This window comes from Bufo gargarizans, chromosome 4, assembly GCF_014858855.1.
Source record: "Bufo gargarizans isolate SCDJY-AF-19 chromosome 4, ASM1485885v1, whole genome shotgun sequence".
In the NCBI taxonomy this organism is placed as follows: Eukaryota; Metazoa; Chordata; class Amphibia; order Anura; family Bufonidae; genus Bufo; species Bufo gargarizans.
The window spans coordinates 181,185,008-181,209,084 of NC_058083.1; the positions used below are offsets into that span (position 1 = coordinate 181,185,008).

At 46.4% G+C, this 24,077-nt stretch overlaps 1 protein-coding gene across 1 annotated transcript in view; it reads right to left on the bottom strand.

Annotated features, from left to right (window-relative positions):
* The window catches only part of PRKCI (protein kinase C iota), a 100,745-nt gene that overhangs the window by 19,671 nt on the left and 56,997 nt on the right, over positions 1-24,077 (bottom strand). The window contains exons 10-12 of the mRNA XM_044292585.1: positions 21,116-21,213; positions 10,912-10,998; positions 7,477-7,612 (exon numbers count right to left, since the gene is read on the bottom strand). Of these exons, the coding sequence (XP_044148520.1) occupies positions 7,477-7,612; positions 10,912-10,998; positions 21,116-21,213 (321 nt within the window). The remainder of the gene's footprint in view (positions 1-7,476; positions 7,613-10,911; positions 10,999-21,115; positions 21,214-24,077) is intronic.

Sequence of the window (24,077 nt, forward strand, 5' to 3'; positions counted from 1 at the left end):
ATGATGGGTGTTGGCCAGACAAAAGCCGCATGCAGCTGTGTTTGTCCAGCTGAAAACCCAGCATTTATACCGGAAAAGTGGCCGGATCGCATCTTAGTCAAAGGGGATCCAGCAGTAGATGGTCGTATCCTGCAATGCTTGATACAATGAGCTCCTGTGGCCTGATCTTTAGCCGCATCAGGCTACCGGAATTCAAAACATAACTGTGAAGACTTATATTTTATGACTATTATATGGCCACTGTCTATCCTTAACAGGGCTGTCTTTACCAGTTGCTCCTGGGGGGCCCAAGGCAGCTGCCTCTTGAGCCCTGCTAGCTACTGCCCCGGGTGTCAGGCTGTCGGCTGCACAGGCATCATGATCGTACTGTGTTAATGATCTTAATTCTAGGACCTTAATGAGTTTTGCTCTAGGACCTTAATGACATCATTACCATATGACCAGTAACCTAGCAATTACTGGTCACATGGCTATGAGGTCATCACAGGTCCTACTGAGTGTTGCAGAAGTTAACTGTGGAGCTTTTTTGTGTGAAGATTACATCAGAAAAAGGTGACACTCAGGGGCTGTTATGTTAATATACTGTAAACTACTGTATAGTGGGGTGCTGTATACTGTGTGGTGGGCTGTATACTGTGTGGTGGGCTGTATACTGTGTGGTGGGCTGTATACTGTGTAATGGGTTGTATATTGTGTGGTGGGCTGTATACTGTGGGGGAGTGGGTGGCCTGTATACTGTGTGGGGGCCTGTGTACTGTGTGGTGGTCTGTATACTGTGGGGGGCCTGTATAGTGTGGGGGGGGGGGCCTATATAGTGGGGGGGAGTGCTATACTGCTGTACTGTATAGTGTGGGGGGCTGTATCGTGTATAGTTTGGGGTGCTGTATACAGTGAGGTGTTGTATACCGTGAGGTGCTGTATACTGTGGGCTGCTATACTGCTCTACTATATACTGTGGGGTACTGTATAGTGTGGGGTGCTAAACTGCATACTGTGTGGTGCTGTATACTATAGGGTGCTATACTGCATACTGTGTGGTGCTGTATACTATAGGGTGCTATACTGCATACTGTGGGGTGCACTGTAACACTAGGGTGAGCCAAGCCCTGGTCTCCTTCCTGCAGAGCGATACCCACTTCCAGTCCAGAGCACTGATCTTGAGCCGCTGGAGTCTTCAGAACTGGAAGTATTTACAGTCATTCACTGGACTCTACCAGATGTGTGGATTTTTTGTGTGTGTGTTGTGGTGAAGGGCGTGATTGCATGCTAAGGTGTGGGAAGGCGGGATCCAGGGGGCCCAAGTAAATTTTTGCCCAGGGTCCAATCAATATTAAAGACGGCCCTGATCCTTAATAGTGATTTTCTGATGTATACTATGGGGGCTTTGTACCATAAAAGAAAGAAGATGAAAGTGAAGGCAACATGGTAATATAAGTCTTTAGATAGATATAGAAATGTATATATCCAACATTCTGATTTGTATTGATCCAGAAAGTTGAGGGTAAGAAGACCAACAGTGTAACGCATTGTTACATTAACCAATTATGTTACACTAGGGAAAAATATTCTTGGCTGATGAAATGCAATCAGTTCTACTTCTGGATCAATAATCTTTTAACGTACTCAAGTGTGCAAATATAAAATGGAACAATCAAACTTATCATGTAGTGATTTCATTCTGCTTCTAACACAAGACTACAGTAAAAACTAAAAGGGAATTTTCCACCAGTTTTATGCTGCCCTGAGGGCAGAATAAAGTAGTGCTAAAGATGCTGCTTCAAATGCAGGGGTCACTTACTTTTTTGTTGTATCATTTTTATTTACATTTTTTCTTAAAATCCCTGTAGAGCACCTTCACCGGGATCCAGGTGCTGGTGTACTCTTATTTATGAGCTGCTGCTCCCCCATCATCCCGCAAATGATCGACAGCTTTCTTCTTATAGTATCACTCCTATGCTGATGACACACAAATCTACCTTTCTGGTCAAGACATCACCACCTTACTATCAAGAATCCCACAATGTCTATCTTCTATATCATCCTTCTTCGCCTCTCGCTTTCTTAAACTTAACATGGATAAGACAGAATTCATAATCTTTCCCCCATCTTGTTCAACTCCCCCAACAGACCTATCTATCACGATCAATGGCTGCACATTATCCCCAGTCAAAAAAGCCCGCTGCCTTGGAGTGACCTTAGATTCTGCCCTTTCCTTCCGACCGCACATCCAAGCCCTTTCCACCACCTGCCGCCTCCAACTCAAAAACATCTCCCGCATCCGTGCTTTCCTTAACTTTGAATCTGCGAAAATGCTCGTACATGCCCTCATTATCTCCCGCCTAGACTACTGCAACATTCTCCTCTGTGGCCTTCCATCTAGCACCCTCGCACCCCTCCAATCTATCCTCAACTCCGCTGCCCGACTAATCCACCTCTCACCTTATTACTCCTCTGCCTCTCCCCTCTGCCAATCCCTTCACTGGCTCCCCATTGCCCAACGAATCCACTTCAAAGTACTGACAAACACATACAAGGCCGTCCATAACCTGTCCCCTCCCTACATCTCTGAGCTACTTTCCCGATACATCCCCACACGCACTCTCCGATCCTCACAAGACCTCCTTCTCTCCTCTTATCGCCTCTTCCCACAATCGTACTCCAAGATTTCTCCCGTGCATCCCCCATACTCTGGAACTCGCTACCCCAACATATCAGACTCTCACCTACAGTGGAATCCTACAAAAGAAACCTGAAAACCCACCTCTTCAGACAAGCCTACAACCAATGACCCTGCTGCCTCTATACCGCCATGACCAACTCAACCCGCACCTACTGTGTCCTTCTCCCATACCATGTAGATTGTAAGCCCTCACGTGCAGGGCCCTCTCTCCTTCTGTACCAGTTTGTAACTCATCTTGTTTATGATTAGTACAATTGTCTGTTATGTATGTGCACCGCTTATCATATGTACAGCGCTATGGAATGAATGGCGCTTAAATAATAAATAATAATAATAATAATAATAATAATAATAATAATAATACTATGCTTCGGGGGAAAGCTGCCAAATCAATGCCAGGGGAGCTGGGAGCTCTTGAAACCAGGACTGCCCAGGTCCTGATGAAGGTGAGAGTGATCCTGCATTCGAATCAGGGTCTCTGTTACCGGTTATGCTGCCCTCAGATAGGAAGAGTACTGACAGAGGCCAAAATAAGGAATTACCTTTAATAGCATTGATAATTTCTGTTCATATGCCCTATTAGAGCACATGAATGTAAAAGGGGGAGATCCCCACATGGGACCTCCATCTATCAACACCATGTGAATGCCTACTTGCTGCTATATCAGGCATGCCGTGAATATATGCCTCAAAAACCAGAAACACATTTTGCATTTCTGTACACAAATTGTAGTCACATCATCGTCCAATGGCCACACTGGCCTTACACCGCCATAGAAATAAACCTGCCTGCCTAATACTGTGCAACTCCCCCTCATGCCATCAAAACAGCTGACCCATTGAGGTGTGGATTTCATAAGACCTCTAAAGGTACCCTGTGGTATCGGGCACCAAGATGTTAGCAGCAGGCCCTTTGAAGGGGTATTCCTGCTCAAGATAAAGAAAAAGCTTCACATTCTTCATTTGCTTTATGTTGATGCTAAATTGCCCACTGCAGGCACCTTTGGTGCTGTACTTGGCCCAGCATGGGCACTCTGACCAGTTGGTGACTATGTAGCAACAAGATACTGCATGTCCTGACATCTTTCATAGCCATGAATATATATTTTTTTTTTAGCAGTTTGTGCTACAGTAGCTCTTAGGTGGGATTAGACCAGATGGGTAGCCTTTTCTCCCCACATGCTCATGACCCCTGCCCCATGGGTGAGTCTGTAGAGAATAAGCGGTGTGGGGCTCATGCTTGACAGGCTGTATAGTTATGTGGGAAAACATTCAGTAAAACTTGTAAATTATCATTTTAAATCTCTGCTCTTTCTGAGCTCAGTTGTACACGGGGGCCATCTTTATCAGTGATTAATAATACAGTATTTTGCATGTCAGTGTGTATACAGAGATAGCTGTCAGTCACTGATAGTTGTGCACAGCAGCAGTCTTAAATTCAGAACGAACAAAGGTTTAAATGAATAAATTAAGTTTTACTGAATCACTTCCAATAAAACGATACATCAATCTTCTTAGCTCATCCTGCTCTATAACATGCTGCCTGCAGATTGCACTGCATTTCATGGCGATAGGTTTTCTTTAAATATTCAGAAAAGTTCTTTTGAAATAGATTTCTAGTGCTATTCTAAAGGAAAAATAGCAGGAAACCGCAGTACAGGAAACATAAACCATTCTGACTAAGAGGTAAAGTTTATGTCTGTAGTCTGAGACAGCGTTCATGAAAATAGAGTCTAGGAATTCACGAAGACCTAAAGAAACTACAAAGTCTGCAGATCCTACACACAGCATATACCAGGGATGGGAAACCTCAGGTCACAGTACAGCGCGGCAGGAAGAAGACCAGGGGGGGGGTAAGTGAATATGCCAAGTGGCAGTGCCGTCTGGAGCTGGAGAGATACGTTTATTTTCTTTATTTATTTTAAATGTCTGATCTGAGGTGTGATTTGGGGCTGATCTGAGGGTGGGGGTCTGATGGGGGCTGATCTGAGGCAGGGGGCCTATTAGGGGTCTGATCTGAGGCTAGGAAGGGTCTAATGGGGGTCTGATTTGAGGTTGGTAGGTCTACGGGGGGCTGATCTAAGGCTGGGGAGGGTCTGATGGAGGTGGGGGCAGATATGAGGCAGAGAAAGGGACAAAGGCAGGGACAAAAGCGAAGAGAGAGACAAGGACAGTGGCAGAGAGCGTGAAAGCTGGGTGAACCCCTCTCTGGAGCCCTATGGGTTTAGCTTGGCTGCCATTAATGCCAAATAAAAAACTAAATATATAACATTCTCAACTTACAAAATTAGGACTGCTATATGTGGTCAAAATGGCACCTGTACTATTTGTAATATATAGTGCAAGCGCCATTTTGTGCTACAAAAATACAGCGCTCTAGTTTTTTTAATTGAAGCGCAATTTCTGTAACTTACCCCTAAGTCACTTATATGTTTGACCAAATATAGTTGTCAAATTTTTTACGTTGAGAATTTTTTATGGCCCCCGAACGTTACAAATATCTAAATGGGCCTCGGCAGCAAAAAGGTTCCCCAACCCTGGCATATACCAACATTTAATCAGCTTGAGCAAAAGTAATGTTATTTATCCCTTAAAGGATATATACACCTTAGCAATCTTTTTTTTCTTCTTTGCAGCAGTGCAATAAAAAATGTAGCAACTTTAGGAAATTCTACCTAAAACTTTTTTCAATGATTTTATGGCAGTGTAGTAAAGTCACAAATTTCTGCACAAGCCCCGTTTTGTACAAACATTTGTGACTTTTCCCCATTTTATGCTGTGTACATTACCTTTCTAAAGAGGGTGGTGCATGCACGGGGCCTATGTAGCCCAATAGATTTAAGAAAATTGACACCAGAAAATTGGCGCAAGTTACACCTGGAAATGCTGTAGATTTCAGCTTCTGGTGTTCAGTCCTCCTGTGATGTACCAAAACTGACGGGCACATTCTATAGCAGCAGACTTTAAACTAAGAATGAGGCATGAAATGTTAGTATTAGTAGTTTGACCAACATAAAGGGGTATTCCATCTTGGGCATTGCCACCTCTGGGACCCCCACCTGTACACAAAGTGCCCGAGAGCGCACCGCGAATGCGTGGCCGTCCTATATTCATTTCTATGGGACTGACGAATGCAACGACTCAGATATTTCCGTAAGCCCAACAGAAGTGAACGGCGAAGTGGCTGCGCTTACACGGTGCTCTTCCCATTCATCTCAACAGGGCTTCCGAATACAGCAGAGTGCGCTGCTCAGCTATTTTTGGCAGTCCCATAGAAAAGAATGGAGGATAGCCGTGCAAGTGCTGTGCACCCTCTGGCACTTTGTGGGCTTCGTTATAGGTACGGGTTCCTGTAATGAGACCCACACCTATCACACATTGGGGGCATATTGTAGCGATGTGCCCCCCAAGGTCCAAGATGGGCCAACCCCTTTAAGACTTGAGCTGGCCATACACATTAGATGTATGTCAGCCACAAGATCTGCCAACCATGCAATGTGTATGGAGGTTTCCTGACACATAGGAGCCTGAAAGAAGGATCAGGTTGCTGGATTTCAACATGCCCAATCTTTTTGCTCTACAGATATAAGCTGCTGCCAGATGAGCCTGGCAGCATCTTAAACCTGTATTAGGGCTCGTTGACACGAACGTGTGAAGGCCGTGCCCGTGCTGTGGACCGCATGTCCGTGGGGCAGGCGCATGGGGATCGCAGTCCCATTCACTTAAATCTGTCCGCGATCCTTCCATTCCGCAAAAAGATAGAGCACGTGCGGAAGCACGGAACCCCAGAAAGCACTCCGTAGTGCTTCCGTAGTATTCCGTTCCGCATCTCCGGATTTGCGGACCCAATGCAGTGGAGGAGATCACGGCATGCAATAGCAGCAGTCTCCTCCACTAGCGAGCAGGAAGGAACGCTTCCCTCCCGACAATTTCCTGGTGTAATACAGCCTTTACGCCACACTCCGTATTGAGTAAAGAGATGGCTGTCTGACAGCTATCTAACGTACTGCCCGCCTTATGCTAAATGCTGCTTCATGGTTCCAGACTACAAACAAACCCTGTGTGTATTCTGACCCTGCAGTCATGTGTTACTCCCCTGCCCCCTGGCACTGTTCATTCATCTGTGGTTACAATGAGCCTATAATATGCACATACAGCACGTTATAGGGTGTGATAAGACTTCAGAACTGCATTTTCTCATATCAGTGTGATTAAATAAAAAAAGGCACACAGGCTACAGAATTGAAAGAAGTGGGGCAGGGGACCATAGTTCCCAGGGAACGTCCACCGAGCCCTGAACCTGCAGCTCCACAGGTGCAAATCTAAAACCCACCATGACAACCGTGAGATATAGTAGAGCTATAATAGCATTCTGCTAATGTGAGCTGAAGTGATACTATATACTGTGTAACATCAGTATACATTATATATTATACCAGGACACTGCACTACAAACACAGGTGCCCCAAAACATGTAAAGATACAAAAACTAGCCATGTACAACATTTAACAGCCAATGCTATCACAAAGTAAGAATCTCTGGGAAGAATAGGCTGACATTGTTTTTCTCAGTATTGGACATATTCTAACCTAGGTGGTGTTCGGTCTTCTATATGGGGTTCAATTTATGTTTTCATAAAAAAACAGCTCATTTCCCCAACAGAGACCACCCCCACGTTACCATGCATTGCTCATCATATTTGATGGCTGATCTAGTGCCATGTTTGCTTGGAAGAGATTGTGGACAGAGGAGGAGATCGCTTCAGTGGACAACTACCATAAACCATTTTCCTCACCTTGCACATGCCATAGTCCGTAAGCTTTATGTGCCCTTCAGAATCCAATAAGACGTTGTCCAGCTTTAAATCTCTATAAATAATGCCTCGCTCGTGGAGGTAGTTTAATGCCAGACTGATTTCTGCAGAGTAAAACCTGGAGGGAAGAAAGCACCAGTCTATTACAGCAGGAAAAACGTGAACAAAACCACTATTGGGGGGATTGCGTTCGCATTTTTACATACAAGTGCTGAACTTTGGTTGCAAAATATGCTCAGCCACACACTATCCCCCCCAAAAAACTGAAAAGACGGGTCCCATTTGCATAACACAAGCACGTTGCTTAGAAATCTTTTTGTATGTGTGCAGGACAAACTAATGGCATAACGATAACTATATGCAAAGAGCAGTCACTGAGCAGCCGCCATATACAGCCTTAAGGGTTTATAAAGCCTCTTAGACGGTTTGTGTACCTACTCTCACAAATGATAGACAATTTGGATCAATTTCCTAGTATACCTGATAAAGCTTAATTTTCAAGTACCCCCCCTCCCCCTAATCTACAAGAACCTCAGTGGTTCCAACTACAGGGCTGAAGGGCAAGGAGCTTCTATTGGAGGTGTGTGCAGATCGGCCCCCTGGTGGCAGAAATTGGCAGTACGGGTTTTTATGTGTTCAGAGGAATCGGATCTCTATAACAAAGAAAAAAAGATCCAAGCTTTATCACAACCAGTTTAGGCCCGAATATTACACTATTTTGGCTTATCTTAGTTCAAAGTATTCCTATTTATATGCATTCACAAAAAAATAAAAATATATCATTGAACAGAAGATGACAATTATTTTCCTACCAGTTTGCATTTCTGTTTGTAACAAATGTATTGCTTTTGAGGTTTAACCACTTTTGGTGCTCACATTTTCTATACACCCAATGCTATAGGTTGGTCAGTGAATGTGGCTCTTAGTGACTACAGAGAAAATGTCATATTATTTCAGTCAGGCTGCTATTATTAACCCTTCTGACTTGTAGACTGGGATAGGGTCAGCGGAGAACAAGGGGACTAATGACCGCTCTATTGGGCTTAGATAAGCAGAAAAATCACGCCATTCAACAAAGACAACGCTCTGTATGCAACTCCAAGGTCACTACCTGGTCTCCAGCGGATGCAGCCGTACTTCATCACTTCTTTGGAGACTGTCATAGCCTATGAAATTTCTTTGTAGATTAAGGCCTCTTTCCCACCAGCGATACGGAATGAGTCGGGATCTGTTCAGGGCAAAACTGCTGGTTTTGCACGCAAGTTCAATCAGTTTTGTCTGCGATTGCGTTCAGTGTGTATGTTTTTTTCAGCACTGATTAGTTTTTTATGCATTTTTCATGCATGGGAAGAAAAACTGAAGGATGGCCCCTCAATATCTCCTAGCACCCATCAGTGAAAATTGCATCTGGATGTCTTCAGTTTTTGACCCAAGCGCCATTCATTTCTAAGGAGCCAGGGCTGCATGAAAAATGCATAATACAGAACGTGCTGCAATTTATCCAGAACGCAAAGATGATGCGTGAAAAACGAGGCTCATGTGCACAGACTCACTGAAATGAATGAGTCAGGATTCAGTGCTTGTGCGAAAATAGCCTATTCATTGCAGCTGCCATAGTGCACCACCCCGATGCAGTGTCTATATAGACCTCACATAAGGCGAGTGTGTGTCTGCTTCATCTGACGTCGCTTAAGTCAAAACTTTGGAATACTACTGTATGAAGATCAGTCTCCGTACAGTATTAGAATGTATGGGCTCTCATGAGCCAAAGTAAGTTATTCGCCAAGTCGCGCGTGACTTTGTTGAATAACTTCGGTAGTTGATTTTTAAAGTGGAAAACCACATTAAAACTTCAAACTGAATTCTGCTTCGGTTCTGACTGGTACCTCGGAACTGGAGCAGAGTTCGGTTTCAAGTTTTAAACTGGTTTTCCCACTTCAAAAATCAACTAATTAAGTTATTCAACAAAGTCACGCGCAGGTTCGCAAATAACTTACTTGAGCTCATCGGAGCCCATACATTCCAACACTGTACAGAGCTGAATCTCCGTACAGTATTATTCCAAAGTTTTGAAAGATGTGACTTCGAATGAGAGTCTGTAATATGGCCTGCAAACTGGTCCTCATCAGTTCAGAACTGACCCAGTTAACACAGTTCACTCTGCTCTGTACTGACTAGGGGCAATCACCTCTACAGGTGACATACTGTATCCTAAATCATGTCTCAAGGCCTGTTCAACACCTTAAGGATACAGTCAATTTTTTTTTCTCCTCTCCACCTTCCAAGAGCCATAACCTTTAGAATTTCCCATTCACATAGCCAAATGAGTGCTTACTTTTTGCCAGACAAGTTGTATTTTTTTTTTAAAATGGCACCATTTAATTTACTATTGCTTGTAATGCAAAACTGGAAAACATTCTTTGTTGGGTAAAATTGAAAAAATAAAAGAAATAATTCTGATACTTTTGGGGTTTTTGTTTTTAGAACGTTCAGTATGCGCTAAAAATGACATGACAACCTTATTCTGCAGGTCAGTACAATTGCAGAGAGACCAAACATAGTTTCTATTATATTACTTCAAAAATACAGTAAATATTTTTTTGCATTGCCACATTCTGACACCCATAACGTTTTTGATTCTCCGTCTACAGAGCTGTGTGAGGGCTATTTTTTTTCCAGGTTGAGCTGTATATATATTTTTTTATTTCTACTATTTTGGGGTGACTTTCTTTTTGGGGGGGGGGGGGGGCATGACAAAAAAACAAAAACCTCACAACAAAAGAAACAACAGATCGAAAAGAATTGCCATTACCGCTTTCTGCACAGCCTATAAGACTCCTCAAGCATGCATTCTAGGCACTCTCTACATATATAGTACCTTGATGAAGCGTGATGGGAACATAGCCTTGGATATAGCTACAATGCTTTATGACTAATATATATTCTGTGCAAATATATGCATTCGCCGTTTAATCCATTTAGATTCCTAACCAAGTGTGAACCATGACTTGTAATACTAATTGTTAGCATTAGGCGTTTTCCTTCATCTTATAGCCTCGTGCACATGGCCGTTGCCTGGCCTGCATACAGCGGGTCTGCAATACACGGGCATCGGCCGTGTGCACCCAGCATTATGGATGTGGACCCATTTACTTGAGATGCAATGCGGAACGGAAGCACGGATCGTAAGCCCATGGAAGCACTACAGAGTTCTTGCGTGGTGTTTGTGTCTGTGCCTCCGTACCGCAAAAACATAGAACATGTTCTATTTTTTTTTTACTGTGCAGACAGATAACGGACCCATTCCCATCCCAGCAGCCGCACGGATGTTGCCCGTGCATTGCACAGATCGGCCGCACAGTGGCCGTGTGCATGAGGCCTATGTCTGAGTTGGCACGCTATATAATGAAAACAAACCTGGCATGTTCTTCTGGAAGTTTCCTTTGACGCTGCATGTGAAACATCAAATCTCCTCCGTTTACATATTCAATAACGAAGAAGAGTCTGAAACAAATTAAAACAAGCACACCCATAAAAATTGGATTTTTTGTACTCACCGTAAAATCCTTTTCTCGTAGTAGGCATTGGGGGACACAGCACCATGGGTATATGTCCAACTACCACTAGGAGGCACTAGACACAAAAAGTGTTGGCTCCTCCCAGGTGGGCTATACCCTCTCCACAGGCACGAGGCTATTCAGTTTGTACCAAAAGCAGTAGGAGAGAGAAGAAAAGCAAGGAACCAACAACTCCCGTACCGGGAAAGATCAAGAGACCAGCCCGGAGAAGCGGAAGAAAAAACATAGGGAGGGATCTGTGTCCCCCAATGCCTACTACGAGAAAAGGATTTTACGGTGAGTACAAAAAATCCAATTTTCTCGTGCATGGCATTGGGGGACACAGCACCATGGGACGTCCCAAAGCAGTCCCTGAGGGAGGGAAAAGAAGAGACGCGCCACCGGTTGGGCATACAGGTGCAGGAGAACCATGTGACCCAACGGGAAAAAACACGAGATGGGCAAGAGGTTCGATAACAAGGAAGAAACCTCAGAAGAAGCAGGGAAGACTGCCAGCACCCCAGGACAAATGACTGGAAGAAAATCCCAAATGCAAGAAGGTGGCAAAAGGAAACAGAGCGCAGCCAAGGGCTGGAGAAAAAATTAGGACAGCACCGCGTGGTGAAACTACCCAACGCTCTACATTGTTCCAGACCCAAAAAACCTGTGGCCATCCCCTGAAAGGCCAGGGGAGAAAAGAAACAGGGAAGCACTGAAAACCAAACGAGTGGGGGAGCCATAGCAAGGCTCACATGTGAAGGGAGGGGACTCCCCTCACCGCAAGGCCAGGAAAGAAGCTAAGCGCCCCATGTAAAGGTGAAAACCCAAGGCTGCTAGAGGAAACCGCCAACCCTGGAGAAGGAGGGGGTTGTAGGTAAAAAACCAGGAAAAGAACGATAGCTCCTGCGTCCCCAAAAACAGGAGACGAGGCGCAGGCCTCCGAAAACAAGATATCACCGTGAAGCGTAAGACCAGAGGAAACTCTGGGCATGTGAAGTATCATGGAAAAAAGAAAGCCAGATACAGGCCAGGCAACCTCGGCAGGACACACTGGACTGAGAGACATGGGAGTAGAAGGAGAGCACTCCAAAAAACCTAAAGAGGAAAGGTCCTACAACAGGAGGAGGTCCCTCCCGAAGGAGACCATACGGTGGAACTGCAAACCGCAGCACTAAACCACTCAATACCAGGTACTTGACGTGGGAGGATGGAAAAAGAGACACAAATCCCAAGAGGACCTCAAATGAACAGGGACAGGGACTCCAGAAAGGAGTACCCAGTATGGGCTCACAAGGAACCAGGAGCTGAACCACCAGAAGACAACGCAAGCCAGAATATCCAGGAAAGGCGAAAAGAAACCACCATAGGGGAAGGGGCATTGGCCATGGACAACTAGCCGTACCAAGAATATTGACCAGCAAACCTTAAACATTGTCCCAGAGAGGGCAAGTACAGCAGCTCGGGATGTACCACAAAACGACAGACATCCATATGCATAAGGAATGCAGAAGTCGCCATGAAAAAACCGGGGTAGCCTACATAGAAATGTAGAAACCAGCTGCGACCGGCATACAGAAAACTTCCAGGGGGGAGAAAGCACCAGACAGGTGCAGACGACGGCAAGGTCCAAGAGGACTGCCCCTCCGCCACAACTAAGCAGAAAATACAAGGGAATACCGAAAACACCTGGACCCAGAAGGAACTACGGGGCCCTGTCCGATACCAGAGCAATCAGCTGAAAATTCAGACAGGTGTGTGTGGCGCTCAGAGGTCCTGTCCTTGACCCATCAGGGAGGACGTCCAGCAATGATAAAAGCCGTGGACCCAGAAGGATTCCGTGTGGCGGACATCCAGCGATGACAGAAAACCGCAGCCGCGGCCGATGCCACCAGCTACGTGTCCAAACAAGGTAGAAGATCCAGTGGAGATCCTTGTACTTCACCAGGAATGGGCCGCTCAGCAATTAGGAAACAACGCGAGTACTCCCCTATAACATGGGGTAACGCGGAGCACAGCATACCGTAGTACCGTAAAGAGAAGGCAAGAGCAACTACAGCACGAAGGCCAACAACCACCTGGCCACGGAGTAGGGAGCGTGGTTGAATGAGGACCACCCGCCGGATCAGACAGATCAGTCATATACTGGAGCTACCAGAAGTAGCAGTAGACCGACAAGGTGGGGGTTGGGCTGGCCCACACCTGCCAGACATGGTAACCATGCACACGCTGAACGAAGGGGGCCTGGTGCAGACAGTGCCTTGAGAGGTACAAGGAGACCAATGAGCGCGACAGTAAAGGAGTGGCAGATGTATGGAAGAACCGAATGGATGGAATCAACATCCGCAGCACAGATTAGAACCCGTGGGCAGAAAACACCCAGTGATACAGAAACTGTCTGAGCTACAGACCGCACCACAGGGCCCAGCGCTTGGGGTACTACAAACACACGCCTAAAATATGGGTAAAGTGGCTGCATGTTGCCAACTAAGGAGAGTGGAAACATAGCCACAGCATCTGGGAATGAGACAGCATACGGAGGGTACAGGTACACAACCTGTAAAGTAGAAATATGGCTGTGTTAGAGGAACTACATTTAAGATCGAAGCAATGTGGCCGCATGGTGCACCCTAGACCCAGAGAGGTGCAACAGCAACCGCGTTAATAATGGAACCCAGTAGGGCCGCACGGTACCACAAAGAACAAGACAGGTGCACACCACAATCAGGTAGGTGCAATGGCAACAGAAACAGGGCCGCATAGCACACCCTAGAAGCCAGACAGGTTGAACGGCTGCAGCATCGGAGACGGTTCAGGGACTCTACCCATGAAGGGAGTAAGATGGCCGTTTGGTGCACACTATGATGAGGTAGGTGCAATGGCCACGGCAATAGGAGGAGGCCTCAATATCTCGTCCTGTAAGGAGAGAAAATGCCACATGGAACACCATAAAGCCGGACAGGAGGAACGGCTACCGCATCCGGAGATGGCTCAGGTACTCCACCTGTTAAGGGATCAAGGCGGCAGGGAACAGACAGGTAACTGAACCGGACAGGGGCAATTCTACGGCAATTGAAAGTGGCCTCTATATTCCGCCCGTAGGGAGAAATGTTGCCGCATGGAACACAACAGAGCCCGCCAGAGGTATCGGCTACAGCACCGGCGATGGCGTAGGTACTCTACCTGTGAAGGAAGCAAATTGGCTGGGAACAGACAGGCGCAATTGCAGCGGCAATTAAAGGCAGCCTGTATATCTCGCCAGGAAGGGAGAAATAGTGTCGCATGGAACACCATAGCGCCAAGCCAGGGGAATCGGCTACAGCATCAGGAGATGGTGTAGGTACTCCACCTATGACAGGAGCAAAGTGGCTGGGAACAGACAGGTGCAATTGCAACGGCAATTGAAGCGGCCTGTATATCTCACCCGGAAGGGAGAAATAGTGCTGTATGGAACACCATAGAGCCAGCCAGGAGTAATGGCTTCTGTAGGTACACTACCTAAGAAAAGGGGCAAGGCGGCTGTACAATTGCTCTGAACTCACCAACCTACAGGAGGCGATAGCCGAGCTAACCGCTTGCCCAGAACAGGAACTCCCTGTAATGAGGTAGAGTGGTGAACACCAACAACAGGATGGGGACCCCACGGAAACACTCTCAAATGTGTAGAGGATAGCCCCTGGTGTAGGGGAATCAGGAAGGCTTGTCAGGGACAGCCTATGGCAGTGGTGCAGGAACCCCCCTGTTAAGGAGAAGGCGTACGTATCAGACACCGGGTAGGTGACTCAGTATGCTAAACACGGGGACGGCTGCCTTACCTGTGCGGTTGAATACCTGTGCGGTCAGGGGAGCACCATCCGAAAATCCACTAGAGGGGATACCAACCCTGTTTAGGTAGGAGAGGTTCCTCCGTGCACGTAGTCTTGACCTCCCAGAGGGCTTCTATATGGAGGAAGACCGCCTGATGCTCTGTTCCGAGGGAATCGGTGCAGAGGTGTCCCCAGAGGCAACGGATGGGGTGACAGGAAGGATTCGTCACCAGCCTCAGGCCTGTCCTGGGGGGGATCCGAGGATGCCGAGGAGGGGTGGGACCCCGTTGAGACCACCCGAGGGTGTACTGTGAGCTACCCCTCGCCGAACCCGGGTGCAGGTACCCCTAACTAAGCATGCCCCATCTGCAGGGAGGACCCTGGGAGGGCAGAGGTGGCCGCAATTTGGGTTGGTAGCGTTCCAGCGACACTGCCAGGGAGAGTCGGCCAAGGTTCCCATGGCATTGACACGGAGGGACCCATTCATGGGGAACCTACACAAAAAGATTGTTCAGGGAAAACAATGGGATCTGGGAAGAGGTACTGCACACCAGCAGGGACAGGATGACCACATGGCAGCCATTGTAGACAGCGGACGCACGTGAAAACACGTGGCGACCGAGGAGCTGTTGGGAGAAGAGATGCTCAAAAAGCAGCCAGCAGAGGCTGTCTATCCTGACCCGGACGCAGTGTTCCCCCAAAGAGGTGCAGCAGCAGCTGTTCCCCAAAAAAGAGGTGGTTAGTAGGGCTGCAGGGGACATGAAGCAATCGAGGGGTTAACCACCCCCTCCAACAGAAAAAACATGTTAGCCCAGGAAAGGGTGAGGAGATAGCTCCTCCCGAGGGCCGGGCGGGGCTCAGAAAAGCCCGGGAAGCAAGGGGGAGGGGCCGGGAAGGTTGCGGCCTAGCAGGCCCAAAAGCCGGGGCCTCGATTTATGAGGCGGCCGGGAATGGAGCAAGGGGGGCGGGGCGAACCGCGGCCGACAGAGGGCCCACCGGACCATAAAAATAGGTGAGTAGGGTAGGGGGGGAGAAGCGACACCTGGGGATAGGCAGATCAGGGCAAACAGAGCACCTGGGAGCCGGGGACAGGCCATAGAAGATGAGGCCTAGTCCCGGCAGAAGCCGGGGACTAAAGTAGCAGGGAAGCCAGGGAGAGACTGTGGCCAGGGAGGAGAGAAAAGACCAACCGAGGGGGAAAAGAAGGGAGGAAAAACATGAATATAACCCCCCCAGGAGGGGGGTGGGGGGGTTGGCTAGGAGGAAAGAAGAGGCTCCCCAGGACCCCCAGCTAAGGTGGATCCCATCCCCCTGGCCACAGAAGGGAACCTAACCCTGGGGCAGGGACACAGGGACAGGGGAGTATACTCACCATCCGATGTCTTCGGGCGCAGCACGGTCACCCCTTCGGCAGACTCAACACGGGAACCGTGGGAATGCCGGCAAGCCACTGCGGATGCAGTCCGTGGGGACTGGGTGACCGGCGATGGTACCGAAGTACGCGCCCGCAGGGGGGGCAACTAAAGTGGAACACGATGGAGCCCCAGCCTGCAGCAGGCATAACGGTGGAAAAAAACCGACCTGCGGAAGAGAGAAAAAAAAAAACAATAAAAATAAACAGCAGAACCTGCAAAAAAGCAGGACAGGTCTGCCTCCTACGGACACTAGACTAAAACTGAATAGCCTCGTGCCTGTGGAGAGGGTATAGCCCACCTGGGAGGAGCCAACACTTTTTGTGTCTAGTGCCTCCTAGTGGTAGTTGGACATATACCCATGGTGCTGTGTCCCCCAATGCCATGCACGAGAAAACACTATATCGTCACCGTCCGCACATTATATCAGCCCTTCACCATCTATTACACAACCCAGAACAAATATAATTTTCATCAGAGTATTCAATTTCCCAAAAGTAGCCATGAAGCTTCTCCATGATATCCATGAGACAACCCCTTTAACGTCACACACAAAAAATGGTCTGCAAGAATTAAAAAGGCAATGCATTTGAATTGTGTTAATATGAGACTGAACAGCTTAGTGCTAACATATTAGATAAAATCTGTAAACATTCATTCCTATATGTATATGGATTGATCGTATCCACTGATTTAACAATGAACTTCTTTCTAATTACAAAATGTGAAAACGTGAAATCCGGTTTTTAAAGGGGTTCTGCAGTCTGTTTAAACTGATGCTTTATCCTCTGGATAGATCATCAGCATCTGATCGGCGGGGCGGGGTCTGACACCAGGGACCACCGCCGATTACTGTTTACCGCTGGCCCAGTGACGTCACGACTAGTATCAACTGGCCTGGGCACGGCTAAGCTCTGTTCACTTGAATGGAGCTTAGCCCCGCCCAGGCCATTGATACTAGTCGTGACGTCACTGGAGCGCTGCTGCCTTCTCAAACAGCTGATCTGCGGGGGTCCCGGGTGTTGGACCCCGCCAATCAGATGCGGATCATCTAAACAAACTGCACAATCCCTTTAAAGTTATCAACTCCTTACTGGCAAAAGTGAAATTACTGTCAAAACGCTAAATAAGTTCTATTCCTACTACACCGATGAGCTATGTACTGCTGTAATATGTCCTCGACAGTACAGGTTTATCTGGTCATTTTTTAGTAGATTAAAATCCTTTCTTGTTACGCTACCTAAAAGACAACCCTTCTGTGCAATCAATTATGTCTTTACCTGAGTGAATGAGGGGACCTGATCCAGACACAATGCCTGTCCAGGACGTGGCACTTTCCGATACTGAGTTTTAGCTTTATTGCACTTGAAATCTGTTGATGGCCACAATATAAAGGACTATGTTGGACCTTACACTAAAGGCCTCATAAGGCTACTTTCACACTTGCGCTTGATCGGATCCGTTCTGAACGGATCCGATCATATTAATGCAGACGGAGGCTCCGTTCAGTACGGATCCGTCTGCATTAATAACTTTAAAAAATTTCGCAAGTGCGCAAGTAGCCTGCGCGGATCCGTTCAGACTTTCAATGTAAAGTCAATGGGGGACGGATCCGCTTGAAGATTGAGCCATATGGTGACATCTTCAAGCGGATCCGTTCCCATTGACTTACATTGTAAGTCTGAACGGATCCGCACGGCCAGGCGGACTCCCGAACGCTGCAAGCAGCGTTCAGCTGTCCGCCTGTCCGTGCGGAGGCGAGCGGAGGCTGAACGCCGCCAAACTGATGCAGTCTGAGCGGATCCGCTCCATTCAGACTGCATCAGGGCTGGACGGAGGCGTTCGGGTCCGCTCGTGAGCTCCTTCAAACGGAGCTCACGAGCGGACCGACGAACGCTAGTGTGAAAGTAGCCTTAGACTGACCAATTTGCAAGCCAATTATCAGGAACAATCATTCATAGGAATGTGCGTTCCTGATAACTGACCCATATACAGGTCCTTCTAAAAAAATTAGCATATTGTGATAAAGTTCATTATTTTCTGTAATGTACTGATAAACATTAGACTTTCATATATTTTAGATTCATTACACACCAACTGAAGTAGTTCAAGCCTTTTATTGTTTTATTATTGATGATTTTGGCATACAGCTCATGAAAACCCAAATTTCCTATCTAAAAAAATTAGCATATTTCATCCGACCAATAAAAGAAAAGTGTTTTTAATACAAACAAAGTCAACCTTCAAATAATTATGTTCAGTTATGCACTCAATACTTGGTTGGGAATCCTTTTGCAGAAATGACTGCTTCAATGCGGCGTGGCATGGAGGCAATCAGCCTGTGGCACTGCTGAGGTGTTATGGAGGCCCAGGATGCTTCGATAGCGGCCTTAAGCTCATCCAGAGTGTTGGGTCTTGCGTCTCTCAACTTTCTCTTCCCAATATCCCACAGATTCTCTATGGGGTTCAGGTCAGGAGAGTTGGCAGGCCAATTGAGCACAGTAATACCATGGTCAGTAAACCATTTACCAGTGGTTTTGGCACTGTGAACAGGTGCCAGGTCGTGCTGAAAAATGACATCTTCATCTCCATAAAGCTTTTCAGCAGATGGACGCATGAAGTGCTCCAAAATCTCCTGATAGCTAGCTGCATTGACCCTGCCCTTTATAAAACACAGTGGACCAACACTAGCAGCTGACATGGCACCCCAGACCATCACTGACTGTGGGTACTTGACACTGGACATCAGGCATTTTGGCATTTCCCTCTCCCCAGTCTTCCTACAGACTCTGGCACCTTGATTTCCGAATGACATGCAAAATTTGCTTTCATCTGAAAAAAGTACTTTGGACCACTGAGCAACAGTCCAGTGCTGCTTCTCTGTAGCCCAGGTCAGGCGCTTCTGCCGCTGTTTCTGGGGAATGCGGCACCTGTAGCCCATTTCCTGCACACGCCTGTACACGGTGCCTCTGGATGTTTCTACTCCAGACTCAGTCCACTGCTTCCGCAGGTCCCCCAAGGTCTGGAATCGGTCCTTCTCCACAATCTTCCTCAGGGTCCGGTCACCTCTTCTCGTTGTGCAGCGTTTTCTGCCACACTTTTTCCTTCCCACAGACTTCCCACTGAGGTGCCTTGATTCAGCACTCTGGGAACAGCCTATTCGTTCAGAAATTTCTTTCTGTGTCTTACCCTCTTGCTTGAGGGTGTCAATGATGGCCTTCTGGACAGCAGTCAGGTCGGCAGTCTTACCCATGATTGCGGTTTTGAGTAATGAACCAGGCTGGGAGTTTTTAAAAGACTCAGGAATCTTTTGCAGGTGTTTAGAGTTAATTAGTTGATTCAGATGATTAGGTTAATAGCTCGTTTAGAGAACCTTTTCATGATATGCTAATTTTTTTAGATAGGAATTTTGGGTTTTCATGAGCTGTATGCCAAAATCATCAATATTAAAACAATAAAAGGCTTGAACTACTTCAGTTGGTGTGTAATGAATCTAAAATATATGAAAGTCTAATGTTTATCAGCACATTACAGAAAATAATGAACTTTATCACAATGTGCTAATTTTTTGAGAAGGACCTGTAATAGTGCTGCCGATCAACAGGTAAATGGGCAAACGCTTGTTTATCGGCTGACTTGACATGGTTCCGCAGCACGGCTGTTGGCAGCACATCCTCTTGTGTGATCAGGGATGTGCTGCCGATAATCAATAGAACTGAATGAGGGAGGGACGCCGGAGGTAAGCTCCTACATTCACTTGCATTGGTCTGTGTAATAGGCCGGGGAGATCGAGCGCCGAAGGATGCGTTTGTCCATTGGCGCTCGACCTGCCTGAATATGGGGTAGTCTAAGAGGCCTGTAAGATTGCTATTTTACCTTTTCACTCTTCATGATTCGGCTCTTAACTTCCATTTTCCTTTCTACAAAGTTGTATGACGCATTGTCTTTGTGGGAAAGAAGGGGCAATATTGTAGCAGATAGAAATGTAAGCGATACTGCAATTATACTTTGGGAGAATGTTAAAGAGTCCTTAAAAAACACAATTCCAACATTGGGGCAGATTTACTAATCCTATAGATGGTGTAAACTTTAAGGCTGTGTACACCTGCACCAGATGTATCACAGGGGCTCAGGCTGGATGATAAATGTGGAGCAGGGATAGACTCTATACCGACCATTGCTAGGCTTAGTTTGAGACAGAATTGTGGTACAAAGTATTACATATTAGACTACGCCCCATTTCCCCACAAAGACAACCCCTTTTCCAAGTCAGCCACACCCCCACGGTGAGCTACAGGCAAGAACTAGATGTGCCAAATTACCTAAAAAAGCGCCATGTTGTGCCACGTTTTGGTGCAGTTTACGACGGTGTCTAGGTGCACTGACATTAGTAAATGTGGCCAAATATGCAAATGCCCTGTTACTTTAGGGCAGTACTAATTTTCCATCTTTAGCCAGTAGACAACATTGTACAAATCACAATTCACATCAATGTTTGACTGTGGTCTATGATAAGATAAAATAAAAATAAAGAAAATAAAGAACATAAAAAGACTAGCATGTATGTTCTATGGAGACGAGAGGAATATCCGTCCAATCTGACCGTCGGCCTTTGTTCTGCTCATATTAAACCAGTATGTCTCAGCTTATACAGCTGGAGGACGGTAAATAACACTACAGAAAAAACGTGCGCTCCTGCACTCCCCCATCAGAAAATGTGATCACAGTGCAAATCAGCTCTAAGCCATATATCAATACAGCAACAAAAAGAGGCAGTGATCTGTATTAATTCAGTACATCATCTGCGGTAGGAGCGTGCCTGGGGTCAATACAAAGCATTAAGTATTACCTGCTTTCTGTTTGGAAACATGAGTGCAGCCCGACAAGGAAAGGGTGGTTTGAGGCTTGTTCAAACACGTGCTTCTCTGTTTGAACCCAGTCGATATCCTAGATGCATAAAAAACAACAATGAAATATCATGAAAAAAACAACACACAAAGCAAACAGTGTGGAGGATCCACATCCGGCTCTGGAATCAAACTTTAGTCTGACTTAGTTTGTGGGATTAAGGTTTACTGCTCCTGGTGGCTGTCAGGTACCAGGCGAAAAATGCTGAACAAGCAAAATACCGAAGAGGTTTCATGGCCTCGACTGCAGAAACAGGTTAGCTGTGGTGTGCACTAAAAGTAATTTAAAGGTGTCATCACACTCGGAGGAAAGTGAAACATCTGGTTCTACATCACCTTCCATACTTGCAGTGTGCACCACAAATGACGCCATGTATCACACATCTTTAACAGAGGTTACAGAGCTTAACCTTGACAAGAGAGCTGACAAGACTTTCAGACATTTCCATCCATTCTTACATATATAGGCCCTGATTTATCATGCCATTACTCCACAATTCTGTCTCCAAAAAGTCCCATAATAGGGTGTTGAGACTTTCACTATAGTCTTTCACTCTAGTTTGGAAATGTGGGTGGAAAAGTCGGTGTGGTTAGCTATGTTAATGAGTTTCACTTCAAATTTATCATGGATACGTTTTTAAAACGTCACAAAGAAGTCGCCATCTCACTCCAGTAGGAGGATGGAGGAGGAAAACCGGAGTAGCTTTTGATACTCTCAGCGAGTTGCCGGCTCACACAGGAGCTACACAAACGAGTGCTGGGTAATCTGAGGCTCTGGTTATATGTATAGGTATGGGCTCTGGTTGGGGCACAGCTTGCAGACTTAATGCAGTTTAAAAAAAAAAATCAGTTACTTAACTGGAATACCCCTTTAAGGATAGGACAAATAAATCAAACATGAGATATTTGATAAATGTGGCATAAAGTACATCAACACAGACTCGAGCAAAACTGACAGAATATTCCCCTCTTGATAAATTTCCCCCATAGTCTGTGGATGAGATCTCTCATTACAAATGCACATGTTAAAGATGTTATCCCCACTAAATATGGTAGACTACTATACAGGTTACTCTTGTACTATGCAAGAAAAACTATCCTTCTGAATTGGAAGACCCCCCAAAACTCCATTGGATACAATTAGTTAACTCCGATCTAGAATTATACAAGTTTGTCTATGAACATAGGGGGATCCCTGACCAGTTCCTTAAAATATGGGATCCTTGGATCAACGCTCAAACAGTAATACCTTGAATATGTAGGGTTCTCTTGCCTGGGCCTGTGGGGAGTGTATGAGAGACTGTATTTTGTGCACTTCACTTTTAATACTGGGGCTCTTTGTAAATTTCACCCTGTACTGCGACATTGACTCAGTGGAGACCACTGGACTAAGCGTGCTGGCATGATTGTCCGTTTAGGCTCCATTCAGAAATCCGTAACATATTTTGCGGATCCGCAAAACACGGACAGCGGCAATGTGCATTCCGGCACTAATAGAATATACCAATCGCGAACAAGAATAGGACATGTTCTATTTTTTTCGGGAACGGAATTGCGGACCCGGAAGTGCGGGTCCGCAATTCCGTATCCAGGCAGCACATCGTACTGCCCCATAGAAATTAATAGGTCCGCAATTCCGTTCCGCAAAACGCGTAACGAAAGTGCGGACGTGGGAATGGGGCCTTACTGTTTTTTTATTTTGGAGTTGTATTCTTTGCAACTTAATAAAAAGATACTATAAAAAAATAATAATAATCTAGATAGGTAAAGCAGTAACCTCTAGAGCACTAGCAATCAAGGATAAGCAATAATGGGTTTACATGCGAGGCAACACATACACTACAGACAAAATATGCTGTTGGAAACCTGAAGCTCCAATTTTGCTAATGCTGTCTGTACACTTAGAGGTTCTCCAGGATGTAACAATTGATTACCGATCCTTGGGAACACCTTTAACCCCTTAGTGACTAATGACGTACGTTATGACGTGGTGTTAGTTACCGCATCATGACATGCACAGTACATCATGAAATCAAAGTGTCAATGCAAGTATACTTGCTGAGCTGTCCGGCACCCGGCAGGGGACCAATCACATCGCTCCCTGCCTTTGGATTGCTGCGATTGGTCAGTCAGATTTGACTGACCAATCGCAGGGTTCAGCAGCACAGCTCCTCAGTGAGTGTTGAGGAGATTGGGGCTGCACTGCTGTGTTAAGGCTACTTTCACACTAGTGTTCAAGCGGATCCGTCTGCATTATAACTTAGAAAAAATTTCTAAGTGTGAAAGTAGCCTGAGCGGATCCGTTCAGACTTTACATTGAAAGTCAATGGGGGACGGATCCGCTTGAAGATTGAGCCATGTGGTGTCATCTTCAAGCGGATCCGTCCCCATTGACTTCCATTATAAGTCGGAACGGATCCGCTCGCCTCCGCACGGCCAGGCGGACACCCGAACGCTGCTTGCAGCGTTCAGGTGTCCGCTCACTGAGCGGAGCGGAGGCTGAGCGCTGGCAGGCGGATGCATTCTCAGTGGATCCGCCTCCACTGAGAATGCATTAGGGCCAGACGGCTGCGTTCAGGGCCGCTTGTGAGCCCCTTCAAACGGAGCTCACGAGCGGACACCTGAACGCAGGTGTGAAAGTAGCCTTACTGTGCCCCAATCAGGATGGCTGAGCAGGACCAGGTTATAGTGAGGTGGCCGACCTCTCACCCCTCCCCCACAATTATTCAGGATGGCCCAGCTTAGGAAATTGTCAGCTGTTAGAGATGAGCGATTTTCATATTTTGAAATTCATTCACACTTCATTTGGTAGTAAAAGCAGAATTGCGTTATGGATTCCATTACCACGGACCATAACGCAATTCTATGATGGACTGCATAATGGAATGCCTTTAGAGGCATTCC